At 37.8% G+C, this 20,143-nt stretch overlaps 2 protein-coding genes across 2 annotated transcripts; one reads left to right on the top strand and one right to left on the bottom strand.

Annotated features, from left to right (window-relative positions):
- The first annotated feature begins 151 nt into the window (after nucleotides 1-151).
- LOC105831400 lies at nucleotides 152-16,866 on the top strand. Its single transcript, XM_012671491.3, has 2 exons — nucleotides 152-333; nucleotides 14,242-16,866. The coding sequence occupies exons 1-2, from the start codon at nucleotides 317-319 to the stop codon at nucleotides 15,215-15,217; spliced, it is 993 nt and encodes a 330-aa protein (XP_012526945.1). The 5' UTR covers nucleotides 152-316; the 3' UTR covers nucleotides 15,218-16,866.
- Nucleotides 16,867-17,906: 1,040 nt separating this feature from the next.
- Nucleotides 17,907-19,634, bottom strand: LOC105831416. Its single transcript, XM_028193192.2, has one exon. The coding sequence runs from the start codon at nucleotides 19,332-19,334 to the stop codon at nucleotides 18,402-18,404; it is 933 nt and encodes a 310-aa protein (XP_028048993.2). The 5' UTR covers nucleotides 19,335-19,634; the 3' UTR covers nucleotides 17,907-18,401.
- Between the last annotated feature and the right edge of the window lie 509 nt (nucleotides 19,635-20,143).

The following is a 20,143-nucleotide window of genomic DNA, read 5'->3' as shown; positions in this document are numbered from 1 at the left end:
AAGACTCGCGGCATCACGACGATCAGCTTTTCAAATGTGAACTTCGGCCATCTTCGGGGTTCCCCGACTCCGCTCGCGTACTCGCGTACTCAACCCGGTCCCGGTGTCGGCCGTGTCGGCGAGACACCAGGGGATACTGGATGGATGGAGTCCAGTCGTCGTCGCGCGCTCGTTTCGTCCGTGTCGGATTTGTGTTGGCCCGGTACTTTCGGCATTGTGCAAACTGCGAATCGGTCGAAATTCACTTCCGTAGCAACACCGCAATACAGAGTACATCGTCGTCGTTGTGAGCGCTTTCGTAAATCGGAGAAGAAATATGTGCAAGGAATTTAGGTAAGATTTTTATTTATAATTTAATTTCATTTAATTCTATTTTGGAATTGTCTCTCTTAAGGTTATCTCTTCAAAGCAAGATTATCTTTTAATTCGTTTCGTTGGAGCATTTGTTTTTTCTCCCCTCAAATATTGCATGTGTATCGAGTGAAGAATTTTGATGAAAGTTTGTTGCGAATCGTTTCCTTCCTGTGTATAAGTAGATAGTAGACGCGTGTAATTTTTACATGTATGAGTGATTCATAAAAATAATAACGGGACGCGAGACTAACCAATTTACTCGTAAATGACCAGAATAAAGTGAATTTACTGAGAGCTTGATTTTACCAAATGTATGGTTCCGTACTGTATTTTACATTGCTAATAATATTCTCAGAATTTTCTTCAATATTGACAGTTTGAGTGACGTTCCCCACATTGTATACCTCTCTCAAGCACACGCTCCAGGCATAGTCAATGCAAACGTCACGAATACTTCCTGTTGCACCTACATTTCACGTATTTATCACGTAGTTTGTACAAGAATACTCACGTCTGGATTTTTACGAAAGCTTCCCCGCTGATTTCGCAATTATTTACAAATGAGAAATCTTTTAATATAAAACAAATATCTGTGTAATAGACATTTATGGAAATAACAATCTCTCAATAAGAATTTGTAAAGGAAGGTTTAGGGAGGCAAATGATTAAAATGAAGATATTAGACTGAATAAATAAGAAGAATGGATGGATGAATAAAATGAGGGTGTTAAAAATTGTAAACCAAGTCTCCTTCTTGGTTTACTGTAATGCCGAGGAGAATGAAGATTATTCACATAAATATCTGTCAATGTAGTTTATAATTTAGATTTATAATGAAAATCTCTTCTTCTCTTTTGTGAAAATTAAATATGCGCAAAAGCAGGAAAAACATTCGAGGCACGGGTAATCTCGTTTTGCTCGGTATTTCATCGAATTCGACGGTGAAAACGTACACGTTTGCGCGAGCACTCTCGGGTTTGAATCTCGAGCGACTGGAAAAACGCTCGCGCGTTCGCTATCATTATTATTTACCTATCTATCGGCTAATCGATCTCCGCGAAATTTCTCTCGTTTCGCCGCGATGGAGCGTAGGAGGGAGTATCGGAAAGCGGTAAATGATGTTGCGTGCGCGCACGACGAGGTAAGTTTACCCAGGCACGCACATCTCCGATATCCGATAAATTTTAATATGGCAATAATTCGCGACGTATCCCATTGCGCGCGATATTGACTTTCCGCCTCTTCGGCGGCCGCTCCGCTCTCTCTCTCTCTCTCTCTCTCTCTCTCTCTCTCTCTCTCTCTCTCTCTCTCTCTCTCTCTCTCTCTCTCTCTCTCTCTCTCTCTCTCTCTCTCTTCCCCTTTCTCTTCGCCCCGCTTCCTCGTCTCGCTCATTCTTGTCCATTTCATTATTTTTTTCTCTCTTTCTCTTCCTTTTTATCTTTATTCCGCCTGGCTCTGCCGCGTTCTTTTTCTTTTGGGCTTTAGGCGACGAGACAGATGGCTGTTTTCAGGGAGCTTTTATTACGAGATACATCCCTTATAAAAATGTAATACCAGGCAGTATTAAATTGGCCAGTAATTAACACTTATTTTAAGCGTTCGAAACGCTGTTATTAGTACTTTAATACTCAAAATAAGTAATAATTATTGATCAATTTAATACCGTTCAGTATCATATTTTTATAAGGCATTGACTCGATATAACGAATATAATACATTGAGGGGCGACAAAGTCTTTTTCATCTCGTCTATCTGGGCTATCCGAAGGTTCGGGAGACCCGCCGCAGCAAATGTTTGCAAGCGTACGGGACTTTTATCGAATTTACATGGACTGCGCCGAATTTGTACGCCGGGCTCCATCGGAGCGTGGTCCAATATTAACTTCGAATCGGACAAACGCAAGAAGGTATTGATCGGGAGAGCCGTTTGCCGCGGTAAGGCTTTCGAATTACATGACTCGTAAATTGCCATTAGGCTTCCATCCATTTTTCTTTTTTTCTTTCTCTTTTTGCTCTCGCACGCGAACGCGTAGATCGCGAGGATCCAGCGATCGTACTTTCAATTGCATCACCGACCGCATCATCGATCGGCCGTCACGGTCCGACGATCCGCCTTAATGAAGCGTGGTGACGTTCAATGAACGTAGTTCGGCGGTTTTAATATCGACATCGCGGGGCACGCACGCGGTAGCGTCTGCGGTGAGATCGTGTAGCGATCCAGGTAACGTGCGTCGAGGTAACGGTACATAAATATCGCGAAGAGATATATATAAAGGTGAAAATAATATACCGCGAACGCACCGACGGAATAATGCGAAGTGAGATGAAATGAAAATCACCAGATGAAAGGAAATAAAAGTCGAGTATTACTTGCTCTTAACGTATTACTTTACGTTTACGGAAACGTTACAGAGAGAGCTTCGCACACCTTGCACTCTCATGCTCCAAATGATCAGACGTAAAACATACCTGCGTTTAATAATTTCCGAGTTAAAAAATTATCTCCACGATATCATTTACATTGAAAAAAAGGATTTGATAATGATGATCAAGCTTAGCAATTTTAATTAATATATTTGTTGTTAATATATGATCAAATAATAACCATTTAGTAACCATTTAATAACCGATTGATTACTATTATTGTTTGATTATAATTACTAAATGTTACTATATTTATTTCAATTATATTAATCAAACATTTAATTGTTTTAAAGCTTGATTATTATTACCAAATTCTTTTTGTTTGTTTGTTTAGAGCAACTAAATAGCGGGTAAAAGTTTTCGTGTATATGGCGTGACGTCGCGCCGTTTCAAACTAATATCCGAGGAGAATCTACGCGCTTTATGCCGCGACGCGACGAATTTCCGAGAGGCCGGTGTAATTTGGTATTATGGGGGTATACAAGTGCATTTTTCCTTTTCGTTAGGGGTCGTCCACGCGCTACTACACGCTCGCCCGCGTCACTTTTCCCCGTGCGGGCAATCGCCGGTAAGGGCACCATCCGCTTCGTGTGTTAATCACCGCGACTACAGAGGGTGGAAAAGACCGGGTATCGTTGCAAAGGGGGAAAAAATGCGAGCGAAGGAAGGAGCAAAGGTGGTTCAAAAGCGCATAAACCCGAAGAAAGCGCGCGTTATATGAGCGTGCTTTAAACGTATGGGTGTGTGTGTGTGTGTAGAGGAAACGTTTACTTTTTTCTCTTCTCACGTGTGCATGTCAAGGGCATAAACATCCCCCGTCGCGGATTACTATTACACGGACGGATGGAAAGTTCGCGCGACGCCAAGTTTTTCCTCTATAATTTGCGCTAGACGAATCCTCTTAATTATCTTTCTCCGTTAATGAACACAAATGGATTTCGAGCGAAATGAGTAAACCGCGCGATAAAAAGACAATATGCTTTCATACATCCTATTCTTAGGCCAAACGCGTATTCCATAAAAATACGCTATTATTTTATTCAGCGCACACCAAATATTAAAGAAATAGAAAATCTGTTTCCTATTGCATATTCCTAATGTGGTATTCTTAATGATTAAAGGACATTATGCATTTATTGTTAAAACTTTTTGAAAGAAAATTCAGCTACATAGATATTCAGCTTTAGAAAAATTATGCCGACTACGGAATATTATTCCTTACACATACGAGATATTTGTGTTCATGTGTGAGGGAAAATGAGAGAGAGAGAGAGAGAGAGAGAGAGAGAGAACAGGTTGAGACCATTTTCAGGCGGCAGGTCTATTTGTTGGCTTAGGAGACCCTCGAGTAAAAGAGGAGTGAATAGAACGTGGGGTGGCATTTCGATTGGGAACGTGCGATATATTACGTGCCCGGCGCACGCGTACGTTATGTACGTGCTGCCCGCGACGTGCATAAGTGGACGCATAAATAAGATTGCGTATAAATGCGTGTCTAACGGTGTGAGGCACTAAACGGCACGCGAGTAATGCAAACGCACATATTTTTAGCGATTTAAAATATTTCTGCCATCTCCTCCGCATGGTCTTCTTTTTCGTGATTGCCTGCATCGTTAATGCCATCGTTAATATCATCTTCTCTTCTGCCTTCTGTAAGTGTTTTCCACGTTCCACGTTCCATGAATCAAATTTGTGTTTAAATAATTAAATTTTAGATACGCCATGAACATTTATTAATGCAACGTACGTTTGACCAATAAAATCTGCAGAGAATGCAGAAACACAGATTTTTTTATGGCAGTCGCAATCTCTACGATTCTGTTATCTTCATCTCCGCGTGATATCATCGTGTAGCCGTTCTTCCTTCTTTCAAATTGTGTCCAGTTTAGTAATTAGTGGTAATTAGTCGGTGGTAAAGTGAATTGCTCGGATGCAGCGAACATCAGAGACATCGTGACGATGCAAATACAGAAATTCTCCTCATATGAAGCGAATCGCAAATAACATCCTGGTGCAGGATTATCGCACGCTCCGGGCTCGGGAAAAACGTTACTCCTACGTATTACAGAAATAATTGCGGCCCATAACCGCATGTATGAAACGTACAGCGCATGTACATCCGCATTTTATTGATATGCCTATTAAATCCTACATTGATAACGTTATTACGTGTACAAGATAACACGACGATGACGGTAAACGATGACGGGAGGCTTCCCTCTAATTTATACTCGCATTTTAAATTATAAACGCATACAATTTGAATACTATTTCTATATTAGGTATGCTCAACTATTCACTGGAATATCAAAATCTTTTGCAGCATTGCTCGTCACGCTTGAACTTTCTTTCTCTATTTTGACGACCCGCCAAAATTATTTTCAGACCTGTATCCGCGGCTAAATTTTTAGGTGCTCCAGCAAGAAGCTTCCTTTCCGTGTACAATTATCATTTCATGCCATCTGCCTTTCATAAATTATATGTACTTTAAAGAAGGCACGAAATTTCTTTAATTCAACCGTCTTTTATCTGCCTTTATGGGATAGGCGCGCTGAAATGCCAGCGGTTGAGGACTCATCAGGTCCGACACGAATCGCACTTTTCTCACCGTATCGAGAAGATTGATCGTCGCTTCGGAAAATTCCAGGTACTTCTGTTTAGGTTGAGCTCGTGGTATACACAACATCCTTATACGAATATAGTGACATAATAGGCAAACGTCCAGGCCGATGCACCGTTATGCAGAATGGTGCTGAGGTCAAAGAGTCGATATGGATGGAAAGGGAAGAGAGGAGTCAGCAGAGTCTGTGCGATTCGTACGTCCGAGTGTACGTCGAATACGTTCGTTCGGCCAGCTCACTCATGAATATTTCAGCAGTCACAGAGCGAAACGATATGGGAAACAATCGAGTAAATTTTCCCCTGCCAAGACAAGTAGACGAATATTTTGCAGCATCTGACAGGGTCAAACCACGAAATTCTCGCATAAATTCCTTTCGGTTAAAGGGACACAGCTTTACACTTTGAAATTCTGAATGCAGTATGCATCGCTAGACGCAATCGTTTTTTCACGACGAAACTTCGTACGCGCAATTCACTCGACTCTGAACAAAAAATCGTCATAGAAAACATTTCAGTTAAACTACTGCAATCAAAATACTTCTTATTTGCCTCTTTAATTATGCATGATTAGTAATTTTATTGAAAAAGCCATCGCTATGCTGTTTTAAAGAGATAAACCGTAGTTAATCGCTTAATTGGGGGTTATTTCTAAGTTCTGGTTGTCGACATTGATTTAATAGGCATCAATAGGTTGTTTCTGAACGACCTATTCGATACGAGCACGTGCGCGCGTACTCAAGTATTATGCGTGCGTGCGCTCTCGACTCGCACGCGTAGCGCTTGACACAGCACCACGGCCATTAGTGCCATACCATTTGATAGATACTCTTCAGTATCTATCTCTTATACACGAGACTGTTGAACCGCCGATGATCGATAAATCGCCGCTGTGAAAATACTGTTTAATGCCTTCGAATTACGTAACAGGATTCAATTGGCCGCATAAACGATAGGTATAAAGTGGCGTGTAAGATATCGATTAACCGTTAATTTCTCTCCACTACTAATTGCTACTTCCTCTCGGCTGTTTTATCTGCGGTTTTGTATCAATAACATGTTCCTCGATTTGTAAGATGAAGTATAAGCTATAAACTGATAAAATTAAAAATTAGTGATTTTTGTTTTGATTTTTCAAACAATGTTTTTTTAAATATTTATTATATTGTATTATTATGTTTAAATTTAAGAAATTTTCATTTAATAATTTCAATTGATAAATATAGATTAATTATCGTTAAAATACTGCAGAAAATGCGCGCGTAAACATTTAATATTCAAACTTGGGTGGTTAAAAAATTTAGCGTGGTTGAAAGAAACAATCGTTTCTTCCGAAGGTACAGCGTATATACGTCAATTATCGGTGATAACGGTGTCTCGCACATTTCTTCTTTCTTTCTTTTATCCTCTTTCGAATTTCCTTCTCGGCGTTTCTCCTCGGTGCAAAGCGTATAATCAAAGTTTATTGCCGAAGATACGTAATGACAGGGTTAGGCCTAGCGCGAAATTAACGATCTGGGTCTGGACCTTTAGGCATTGTAGAGATTTCCGACCGCGTAATTAGATTATACGTATGTCTAATAACACAAGTTTTCGAGATACACTCTCTATGAAATACCATATTTTTTCTTTCTGTGTTTGCACTCTCGGCTATAAAAATCTAAAAGATTTGTTTCTGTTCAATTTTTGCCAGGAGCATATAAAAATTCTGCTATTATAGGTCTCACTGAATTGGTTCCAGCTATTTGAACTTTGACACTTTTCAGACAAGAAATTAGTGAAATACTTGATGCGTTAAAGGGAGACATATTTTGAATATATTTTATATTAAAATCAATATAGATTGATATAAATATATATCATATTTAATCAAATTGATAATTAAAGCTTAGATAATTTGTAACGTTTATTTATAAAATATAAATAAACATTACAAATTATCCAAACTTTAATTATCAATTTTTTTCTGAAACTTTAGTTTGAACACAATAATTTATATTCCACTAATATAACGTAGAATACGTATCAATTACTCGAATCGATTCGATTATCGGTTCAACACACTTGACGATTTAGACAGCGGCAATTTAACCAACGAGATTTAGACATATAGACGGTTCACCAGTCAAACCTTTTTTAGTCTTTTTGTGCCGAGTGCGGCTCGATTGGAGCACAAGTTAAGTCTTGTTGTAGGAAACCTGCAGGAAGAGTAAAAAAAAAGAGGGATGGAAAGGACAAAAGAGATTCTTGGGACAAATGGAGAAGATGGTGAGAAGAAAGCAACGAAGGAAGAAAAAATATTGAACGGATCTTTCGGACGTGGCTGGTTACTTCGAGAGTTCAGACTCCATCTTTACATTCTCGTCTCTTTATGGCGCAGCTTCCTTAGCCCGAGAGACTGGTCTCGTTCCTTTTTATCGTTGCTTTCTTCTTCTATTGTGTTTTCTCGCTGCTCGATACTATCGATTAACGGCCGCATGATCGCCGCGAGAGTCGATTGAATGCAGAATGCCCTTTGTGCAACGTTTTTTCCGTATGCATTCCTTTATTATTTTTTACAGTCAAATGTAAAAATGTTTCATCTATTAATGAAATGCGGTATTTACATTTAAGAAGAAAAAAATACTTTACTTTTGACACAGAAAACGCGCTGCTCTCTCATACCACGATTATTACACAAATTAGAATGAGATAACTAAAACAAAGAATTTTTTAACATTTAATTCGATGATAAATTTAAAGGCTTAAAAGTTAAAATAATGGTTGTTAAAATATTACATTTACCAACAAAAATTTTGATGAATTAATCAATAAATCTTTATTATAAAATTAGCAGGTATTTAATCTCTAAATCCGCTATTTAAATCACATTTTTTATTACGTAGTCCCTTGTGCACAATAATCAAAAGAATACGATCGCATCTGCGTGCTAGCAAGCGGAAGCCTCGAGCAGAATGGAAAATGGTGCGCGTGAGAACGAGATTCTCGAGATCGTTCACACTTCCTCGTGTGATCGGCGCCGACATGTAAGAAACTCCGTTAAAACAGTTTTTCAACGCTCGTTACGATGTGTACAACGAGGTCTCGACGTTGCGGATATTCTTTCTAAAGAGATAAATGCTACACAGAGTACCAGCTGATAAATGCAATATTCTTTACTTGGACTTGTGTACAACGTTAATACATTTCTCATTTGAACCAGTAAATTTTTATATTAGCTCTTATACATGTAACATATAAAGTGACAAGAAATCGTTGAGAAATCTTTTACTAAACATCGTTTTTTTTTAATTTAGCAACAAAATTCTCAAGCAAAACTACGTCACGCTAGAAAGCTGGTTCTGACTCCAAGTCCAGGTTTAGATCTGAATCCACACTTAGATTCAATTATCCAGCTTATTCAGAATTCTAGACTGTCCACTTTTATTTAGAAACGAGTTTATAGTTGATCCTCGTCGCTTGATAAAATAATTCCTTACTCTTTTATTTAAAAGTTATGGTTGAAGCGACGGTAAAAAGTTAACGCGCGCGCAGTGAAATGTTAACGAAATTATTGTCATGTTCTCGCGACAGACCATAATGTTTACGGTTCTTAGTGTTTATGGTTTCTCGCGTAATCCAATTAGTTAATTAGAGAGATGCGCAAGATCTCCGCAAGCATGTAACTGCGCCAATTAGTGCGTCTGGCGGCCGCGGAATACCCGTCGGAGATTCACTTTGGCGAAATCTTGACTTCCAAGTCGAGACTTGGCTCGCTCGATCCTTTAAAGACAAAGGATCAATGCATGAGATTACGTACTTGAGATACTCGAGTTCCTTCTACGTATACGGCGAAAGGACTACGTGACCGGAACAACAGCCAAGACAGCCTGCGGGCTTGCGCGCGTTATTTTGTGTTCAGAGAATTCTTCCTCTTTAGGAAGAGAGTTTATCCTTTGTTAATCCTTTCAAAGTTTGACATTTTCCTTTCACATTTTTAACATAATCTGTCAATGTAAATTTAACATTTTTCTTTATTTTTGTCTGCATTGCAAAGAACTAACCGTAATGATATTCAACTTTTGTCATTATTTCCAACACTTGTTGAAACGTTTTTAAAAACTTTCCACGCATCATGTCGTAAAAATTACCGGAATTTGTTTACACCGTAATCTAAACTGTATCGTGGAAACGGCAAGTTACTAATCGGCGTGAAAGGCGAGAGTAGTAAAATCGATCTCTCAGATTTAATTAATGACGCGTACACCACGCGGCTGCAATAGTTAAACTAATTCTGCGATGATAAAGAGCACAGCGCGTGTTGATTGCGAGGATTAAAGCGGATCTCTGATTATATGGGAAGTAAAGTTATTACACCTCTCTTTCCTAACGAGAGTCATTCACGCCAGTACGTATACGTCTACCATCAGCGGGACGTTTCTCTCGCGCTCTGGCCGTCATTACCCTCGCTGGCGCAAAAGACAAGAAGTATGTCGCTCGTTACTTCCGTGCTCCTTCCATTCAAGATCCGCTTGTGACTTAAGGGACATGCCTGCCCGGGCAGGCGCATGTGACCGTGCCGTCCACGTTTTTCCGCGGCTTTCGCTTTAGCTTCTTTTTTTCCCATCTTTTCCACGTCTGTCTGCCCGCCGATGTCTCGCTTGTAGATTTAATGAGCCGTAAGGGAATGCCAGTGCTATATAAGGTGGACACGGCGCGGAATTGATGATGTCGTTCCACCGTTCGCCCGCGAATTCATTCCTTTCTACCGATTTTTACTCTTTTTTTTGGGGCAGCCTTATTCGCCGACAGCAATGCCAAATTGCTGGACCGATCGCGGCACTTATGATGTATTAATAACAAATATTTCTCGCGGTTCTCTCTCTCTCTCTCTCTCTCTCTCTCTCTCTCTCTCTCTCTCTCGATCTTATAGATTGAGCAGTACAAAATCGGAGAGGGCATCGAATGCCATTTTCTGCGTCATAAAACATCATGTCATTTTTGTCAAAATCTTATTAGATCGTAAAAGAGATTTGCAAGAAGGTACATACGTGTCAACGAAGATGATTTGATTCTGCAATTTGCAAATCAATAAGGAATAATCTGATTTCGTGGTAATCTATGACGACCAGCATTTGCCTTTACACAGACGAATTCGTGTCTTACAATGTTTGAAAAGCGATAATTTTGCTTTATATGAAACTGCTTTATAAGAAAATACATGGAAATTCTACCAAAAATTCGTTAGAGTGACCGAACCGGTTATCAACCGGTTTACTGCTCATGAACACCATTTTTGGCACTGGACAGTATTCAAGTGCCGCTTACAAGAACCTTGAGTATCGAACGTATTATACTTTTTCTTTGGCAAATAGTTCACGAACAAAAGTGTCGCCTGGAATACGAGAAAACAGTGTTTGTCTACATTACAGAAATAATTACACTTTTTGAAAGGAACCCTCAGCGTTTCGTCATAATTTCATTTTCTTCGAATAAGCAAGACATAATTTGATCTTCACGTCAGATATTCGCGTGAGTTGCAAATTTGCGGAAATAATCAATTATGAATGATTAAATTTTCAAACTATTTGCGAGAGAAGAAGATTATAATTACGCCACAGGCTAAGAGAACCGAAGAGTAATTTGCAGGGTGCACCGATACGCTAATAATTGACATAATTAGGTTTGCGTGCGCTCACTTTGAAGAATTCTACGTGGAGTGTACGTTTAGCCAAAATGCTGTTTCCTTAATATTTCCTTAATGAATGCCAAAAAGACGAATAACTTTTAGCCCGAAGAGTTTAATGATTATTGGAAACCTCTTACATTATGTCATAATAAGTTAAATTGTCGAACGAAGTAACGGTGTTTGAGACGAAATATAAAAACATTAATATATACGTTTATATTAATGTTGTATTTTATCATCTATTTTAAGACTTGTAAAATAAACGCTATTAAGTTCTTTTTATGTAATCATATTCAATCGGTACAAATTACAAGGCAGAGCGAAGCGTAATCTGAAAAGCGCAATCGCGTGAAATTAAAGTCCAGACTCCATCAAATTACTTTCTTTATCTGCTCGGTCTGAAAGCGAATAGATCTTGTCACTTCCATTTTGTTTAACTGGCAATATGCAATAACTGGCATTATAAACCACAAAATTGAGGAAACTTAATTAACTTTGACACATCTCGGTTTTCTCGTTTTTTCATCCAGATAATAAAAGATTTTCTCTGTCTCTCGCATCTCGTGCACAAGACACAATTATCTCATTTATACGAAGGTATTGCATATCGTGTACTATTCACATGACATATACAATCAGTAAGCAGAGAGCTACATAGCAAGAGTACGCGAAATACGATGATCCACAAACGTATGACTGTCCAGGTAAACTTGGAAACGTGCTTTTCACACCTAACAGCCATGGAAGGGTCACAGACCCTTGGAGTCTCCTCGGTAAACATTTGAAATACCTCGCGTATGGTCGAACGAACGGGTTAACATGCTTCACACGTACGCTAACGAAATGCGAGACGAGGCAGGCGAAGACTCGTCCTTAGAAGCAGCCAATAACTTTCGTAAGAGAGTCACAAGCCATTTGATATCCATTGATCACTAGAACGAGTTGAGTTGAGTGGTAAAACGGGCAGTCCGCGCGCTGCCGCCGCCGCCGCCGCTCCGGCCAAGAGCGGATGATCATGAAGATTAATCTCCGATCGCCGCGAGACGCCAACGTTGGTATTCCTTTTCATCCGTCATCCCGGCCAGAGGCGTTGCCCCTTTCCATCTCTCCATCAATACGCTAGATTTCCGACTGTGAGCTTTTCTCACGCATACCTGTATGCGCGTGCACGTGCTCACGCTCCGCGGTTACTTTCCGCTCCTCTTGTTCTTCTTGTTCTTCTTCTTCTTCTTCTTCACACTCTCTCTCTCTCTCTCTCTCTCTCTCTCTCTCTCTCTCTCTCTCTCTCTCTCTTCTCGGGCTCTCCGCTCGTCAGACTAATCTGAACTCTCTTCTTCGAGCATCGAATCCTCTTCCGCGTTCTTCCGAAGCTGCTGCCCGTGCGCTTTCCTGCAACGCGGCACCATTGTTTCCTCAAATGTTCACGCGCTTTTCTGTACAAATGCAGAATAGCGAATAGAGTCATTGAAAGAATGTAATAGCGAAAAGCATTTAATTATTTTCTTCTTAATATATCTTGTTTACGTATCTCACAAATTAGCCAATACATTAATGAAATAATTAATAGTTTAAAATTGCGTATAGTGATTTTAAAGTTGATAATATAAGTTGAACGCGTAAATTATATTTTTGATAAAAATCATGAAGGGTAAACCTCAGAAGCGTAGCATTAAGGGATTTATTTAAGCTCACATATCTTGATCAGTGTACTTCTAGGTCGAAGCGAAAACAGTCTACTTATTTAATATCGCACATTTTATAAAATAATATTATGATAATCTTATGAGTGTGGTACAACGATAATTACACATAATATAATACCTAAATGTCATTTTACTTTACCTTAGATTATTCACTTGGAATTTTAGAAAATTTTTGCTGCATTTTTTATTTCTTTCAAAAACACAATTGCAAAAATAATATAGATGTACGCATATGCCATATATTTTACTAATTGCTTCTACTTATCAAGTAATAAGAAAACATTTGATCATCTTTCGCACGAGCAACGCAATCTTCTCTCTCTTCTTCCTCTACCTTCTTTCTTCTCCTCGGTCGTATTTCACCTTTTCTCTTCCAGTCACTCCTTTACATGCAGCACGAGCGTCATGTCGTTGTGAATGACCACGTCAAGTACCTTGCTGGATGGAGGAATAATTTCACAACGAGGGAGTCGTCCGGCTGGCATATTAATTTATGGCTATTGCATGACGGACGTTCCAACTTCCAAGACCGATGAACATTGGCTTACCAAACATAGTCACTCGAGTCACTGAATATTTCATTACTTTTTTGATAAAGAATTGCCGCTCGTAATTCTATATATAATCACTCGCCTCGGTTTTATACACACTACAAATTTATTTTCCAGTTTCTTACTTCGATTTAGATTTTATTATGGCCTTCGTATATTTCGTTATGAAATCATAGGAAATACTTCTTTTTCAATGAATTATCAAAATGGTTTGCGGATGATGAGCTGTTGAAACGTTGACTTCATTGCAGACACATAATGCGTCTTACCGCAAAGGTGTATCACAAAATAGACGTGTAATAATTAACATACTTCATTCTTGTAACGAGTAATTAAGTGAGAAGGGTAATTCATCGGTAATGTGCGGTTCATAACAGTAGAGCAAATTTGACAGGTATTTATCGTCATGATGTTTGTGCATTGTGGGTTTCTCACCTCGTAAAATTTCTAGACACCTTGTTGGCAGAGAGTCATCACTTTCACGCTCGCTCTGAAATTCTTTCTCATTAAAACTTTTTTTCTCCTTACGGCGCAACCAGGTTTACGAGCGGCCGGATAGCCGAGATGCTCAGGCACCGAGATCCGCCCTTTGAATTCCTAGCACTAAGGTTTGCGGTTAGACAATTTCTTTCGTTGATTTCGCGCGACATGGCGATCGTGACTCACGATGATGAATCGTTCCTCCAACCCAGCGTAACTCTACCGCTTTTTCATCTAGATCTCGAAACTCGAGCGAGCATCCATGTATTCGCCGCGATATCGTTGAAATCCCGTTTTATACAGTTCTTCCGAATCAATTACACGCAACACAAACATTATCTATATCAATCATTTTTTAATTAACTTACTATTCATTACTGGATCTATTTTTATATTGATATGAAAATTATGTATAAATAACGGGTATATAATTTTTGTTTCAGATTATTTCTTTTAAGTGGCATCCTGCTGATGTTCCTCAGTAGAAATCTCGTCACTGCGACTACTTCCGAGGAAAGTTTCGAGACGGTTCATACGAGCAACGCGGCCGTTCTAAATCGACTCGGGTTGACACCTCTTCAAATACCCGACGGGCATCACAAGAAGCGATTAGCCGGACCTGAACCTCCGGGGCTTAGCTCGCAGACGCGCATACATCAGCCTTACAGTCGCCGTCATGGACACCGCGACAGCCACGTTTACATCGTGAAGCTTCCGGCTAGTCCTCCTTACTACACTGTCACGAAGCCTCACAAATCCGTCAGCGATGATAAAGCAACGAAGACTGGACCAAGTTTTCCGGTTGGATTCCAAGGAAATGGTAAACCCGCCAAGATTTATCATTGGAATTTACCGGTCGTGAAGAAAATGACGGAGAAGAAGCGTCTCCAACTGAGTCAACTGAGGGTTGACCAGACTAAAAAAAAGCTCGATGATATGAAGAAGCAAACGTCTTCTACAAAAACTATGCTGAATAAGCTTTATCCACTCGATACATCCAGCAAGAGTTACGAGTATCGTGCCGCTGATAATAAACTTCATCAAACGCACCAAAAGTCGCCGGTGACGAAACACATCAGAAATAACGACAAGAGGCTGAACTATCCGAGTCTGAACGGCAATGACAATATCAAATTCAAGTCGACGAAGAAGAACGACGTTGGCAACAAGGCGTACAGACTAGACGACCTGAGTGTTCATAGGATCCACCTGACCAATGAACTTCACGGCTCGAGGAACACCGTGCCGAAGATGAAGAAGCACAGGAAAAAAGCTGCCATGTCGTATTACGCGCCAATCGCCACCAAGACGGGTTCCACCAGCATTCACAAGAATTTCCCCGGAAATGGCAAGCCTAAGGCTTTCTACATTATGGAGAAGAGTCGCAAGCCAGTATACTATCATCCCCTTCTACCTTAATCTCCGATTGTTCGTGTAACTGTGCATAATTATGTGTAATATCTTAAGTGACTCGCGAGCCTGTTAGCTTAAGTAGACACGTACACTACTCTGTTTGTACAGGATCAGGGATCACTGTTCATTGACAACGACGAGATGCGAAAAGAAAAAAGAAAGAAGGAGGGAGAAAGAAACAGACTTTTATGCCTATATTGCATATAGTCATTCTTATTCGAGATCACGTGCGTTCCGCAAATTTTCTACTTCTGTTAAATATACATCGTTATTATTATCTTTCCTTATAAAAGAATGTATCAAGATAAGTAATCCAAGATAAAAATTCAAATTAGAAATCCAAGTATAAGTTCTATCATCGCAGCTTTTTGATAATCTCTACTTTTGCACAGTTTTGTGTATTTTACAACGATGATGTCATATTCGAATAATCTATTTTATCGAAATGCATTGCTGCAATAATTAAACTTGTACTTTGTTACAGTGAACGAGGAATGCGAACATATCATATTTTCACAAAATACGTTATTATTAATATATAGTAATAACGTACAATAATCAGTATCTGCGAAGGGCAGTATCAGATATTTCCGCAAAATTAGGCATCTACTGCATCTACTTCTCCTTACAAGAATGTGTCACTTTAAGAGTCAGATTTTTACTAGAACAAAAAATTTTTTCTGATTTTTATCAATTGTCACTGAAACAGTACGTTAAAACATTCATAAGACTGAAGCACCACCAGAAAAGACTTTTTACGACGATTGACTTAATCGTAGGAACAAGTATATAAAACTTACGAGTAAATACGTAAAAAAAGCCGAAAATAGAAACAATGTTGTTTTATTTGTATGTTTGCAGGTATTGCTGACTTAAAGCACGTTAGTATTATTGAAATTACGACTGAATGTTCCATATCCGTCCTGCATTGGATGGCTATTATTCACACTATTTACATATGATATAAATATCAATTAAAACTACTTCTATGTGACATTCAAATTACGTAATATATATGTAATGTAGCTTTTTTTTATTTCTTCACCTGCATTTTTATTTGTATAAGATTTAAAGACAAGCAGAAAACGCAGAAAATTAATATTTTTATCTAGATTAACATAAGGATTTTATGTGACGTTAATTTAATGTGAAAAATTCATCCTTTCCATAGAGTTTGATCTTATAAATTGAGTTTCTGTTTTCTTTTAACAAATTTGAAAAAATATAAGTTTTATATAATATTTTTTTGCGATATATAATCGCCGAATTGCTTTTTCCCGCTGAAGGATTGTCTATGATTCTATAATTAAATTCTTTTTATTATTAAAAAAATTGTATAATATATTTTTATAAATATAACAAACACGTAGGATTTCTGCATGTGCGTCCGCGCATAATTATGATTGATCCACGATTATCGAATGCTTAATCGACGTAAGACGTTTCCATATGATTATAGGTAGATCTTTTATTAAGACTGGACAATACGCATGTTTTTATACAACATGTAAATTTTCTTCCTACGCGCATCGAGATGCGGGAATCTTTTACGTTAAATATATTTTTTTTTATATTCTAGATACTTAGTAAATAAGCGCGCACGATTATAATGAGGCATTCAATATAACGAATAAAGATATTTATAGCTCTTTGTATATTTTGTCTTGTTAATTTGTTACTTAAAAGCCTATATAACATGTAATAATATTTTATGCGTAAGAGCTCATTCGTATCTGCAGTCTTAAAACTTTATGGCTTGAGCATCCACAGTTTACCTATGTTTTATACATACATTCTTATCGCAATTTGTTACGACGTTTGACATTTCAAAAATTGTATTAAATAGAGTGAACTTTTAAATGTGACACGAAGAAACATAGAACTAATGAAACTACAGATCTCTGTTTACGACCTTGCTCGACCACTCTGTATCTGGATGAGAACCCTTGCAACCCGTTACAGCGCATTTACTTTAATATGTGCAAGCAACGACCACGCCGGTGACGAGTCGCTCGCTTCTGGGACCACATTTTTTGGTAATTAACCGTATAAATTTAAAATACTAAAGAGACCGTCTTTGCCCAAGTGAAGATTATGCATTACATCCTTTTACCGTTTAACACAAATAAAACTTTTTGCTGGACAATTATATATTTCGTGGATATTTTTGTGGTAAATATGATAAAAGTGTCAGTAATGTAAACAAAAAGGATAAATGCTACAGTATCATAATTTTTCTAATTATCTACTTGTAATCATTTTAATAAAATTCGACGTACTTGCGTTAAATTTCTGTATTGTAAAAGCATATGTAAAGTTATTAGAATAATTAATTAAAGCATGAAATATAATGTCTTTGAATTTACCAAATAGACATGTTTACATTATACTATTAATATTTTTCTAGTTTTTCAAGATAAAATTATTTATTATGCATTAAAATAATGTATTTTAAATAAGTGATAAAGTCGATCACATCTTCAAATGATCTTTATATTAAATCCCCTTATTCATCTAATCTGAATGAATTGCACATGTTTGTAACCACAGACAGGATATAGTCCAGACAATCTGACCAAACCCGTGGTCCCAAGTCAATATTTGTGTTATAAGGGACGAAGTGTAGGAAATATGCTTTCTGCTTTGCCGTAATATAGCTAAGGTTAAAAAAGATACGTGTACAATCTCATTCTTAAATTATTTTTACATATATTTCACATATTTACAAACTCATGTGAGTATCGTATCAAACAATAAATATAAATATTTATTAATATACATAAATTAAGACAACAGCTTTAAATAATACAATCTTTTGCACACTTTAAAATAATTTAACTGCCATACACACGAAAAACACGAAAATTTATATATTAAAAAAATATATAATAAATATAAAATTTAAAAATATAACATTAAATTAATATTTTCTAAAATTATATCATATACACATTTTATAAAATATACTATCATAAACATGATTACCACTATCAGATTCATTTACTGCTCCTGCCAAAAGAAGAGTTACAACCAAGGAGAATTAAAAACTGCAATTTACTAATTTACTAATTTGCAGAATACTTGTCACTCGCGTTATGTCCATCTTAGTGACAATACAAATCTCTTCTAGAGTGACTGTTTCCAACTTTAAATATTCGACGTGACATTGAGTAAATTTAGTCAGCGCGTTTCAGTAATTGGAATGTCGAATGGACTGATGCATCGAGGTGGAATCATCCGATTCAAGCAAGTACACGCTAGTCAGTTTGCCATTGAAGGTATAAGGACCCATATCAAGGTTATTAAGCGCATCATCCGGCCTCTTTACCGGCCTGAGATTCGCCTGCCACTGATAAATAGAGGTCGGCTTACCGTTGTTCACGAAGTCGGCTGACAGGTTGTCCAAGTTCATGATTGGACTGTCGGTTGGCTTCTTGCCAGGCTTCTTCTGCCATTGGTAAACGGAGGTGGGCTTGCCGTTGCTTATGAAGTCTACAGGCAATTTGATGAAGGGATTAACGGTCTGCTGAGAGGCCGGTTGAGGTCGCACGGGTCTCACGTGGTGCAGCTGGACTACTTGAGGTACGAGGGGTATTTGGGGCTTCAGGGAAGCGCTCGAGTACGTAGGTGGTTGCGAGACGTAGCCGAGGCCGGGTACGAACATATACGGAATGGGCGGAAGTCGGATGTAGAAAATATCGCTCTCATGAAGATATTTCTTAGGCGCGTCTGATGATCTACTCTCCTTCGCCGGTGACTCCGAATTGCCGTTGTAATCGATTTCATACGTGGGTACCCTCGGATAATGCAAAATACTTGATAACAAAGGATAATCTAAAAATATAGCCTTATGCTTTCGCCCTTGTGCCCTTTTCTCATGTATTTCATTCTCGTGTGTCTGCGATGCGGAAGCTTTGAGATGATGCATTATATGTCTTGAGAAAGTCCCATTCAAATCTTTTGTCGTTTCACTTATTTTATCCAGACTGTCGTCCAAACGGTTCTCCGTGGAAAGCGAAAGTGCTTTTTGAACTTGAGGGACTAAACGGCTGTCTAATGTGTTTGAAAAAGGATTTGCTGCCACAAATCCGATTATAGGTATCATCAACAAGATCAGTACCATTGTGAGAGGTCTGAAAAAGAAGAAACAGGTTTCTTATAAAAATATCAGATATTAACAATGTATCTATGCATTTGTGATATTTGTAAAAGCAGATAGACAATAATAATCCATTCAAGCAAAATAAAATATAAAATAGTTATTTAATTAAAATGAGAACATATAACATAGCAAATTTGTAAAGTTCCTTTTACATATTTTACAAATTATACATAGCAAAATTTAAAAGTTCTTAGCTAAATAATATCTATATTTATTCAATAATTTTTAATTACAAAATATAAATTACAACAAGAAAAAAAGATATATAAAAAATAATAATCATGATTTGGCTGAGAATTGCAATTTTATCGTACAAATTAAAATAAAATAAAACAAAATAAAAAAAATATATAGTGTGATTCTATTGGGAAATAATAAATTAATTTATAAAAGGAAATTGTTAATATATTAAACATTAGCGTTACAACAACATTATTATTATTTTGTAACTAACAAGGGAACCTCGCGAACTCGAAAATTCAGATTTTAATGAAACTTGGCATGAATATAGAGAGGGTGAATACATAAATTTAGAAATTTTTTGTTGGTGTCCAAAAACGGTTTGAAGGGGTGAAACCACCCTTCAAATTGAGACGATTTTTGTGGTTTTTTAATATATCTCGTAAATTAAACAGTAAATTTCCGCAATGGTCAGTCTATTGCATTAATTATTTTTTGCAACACTCTGTGTATTGTTAAAACTCGATATTTTCTGCAATTGTCAGCCTATTGTAGAAATTATTTTTTGCAACACTCTGTGTATTGTAAAA

The sequence above is a fragment of the Monomorium pharaonis genome, chromosome 9 (genome assembly GCF_013373865.1).
Source record: "Monomorium pharaonis isolate MP-MQ-018 chromosome 9, ASM1337386v2, whole genome shotgun sequence".
NCBI lineage: Eukaryota > Metazoa > Arthropoda > Insecta > Hymenoptera > Formicidae > Monomorium > Monomorium pharaonis.
This window is presented reverse-complemented; position numbering and strand designations above follow the sequence as displayed.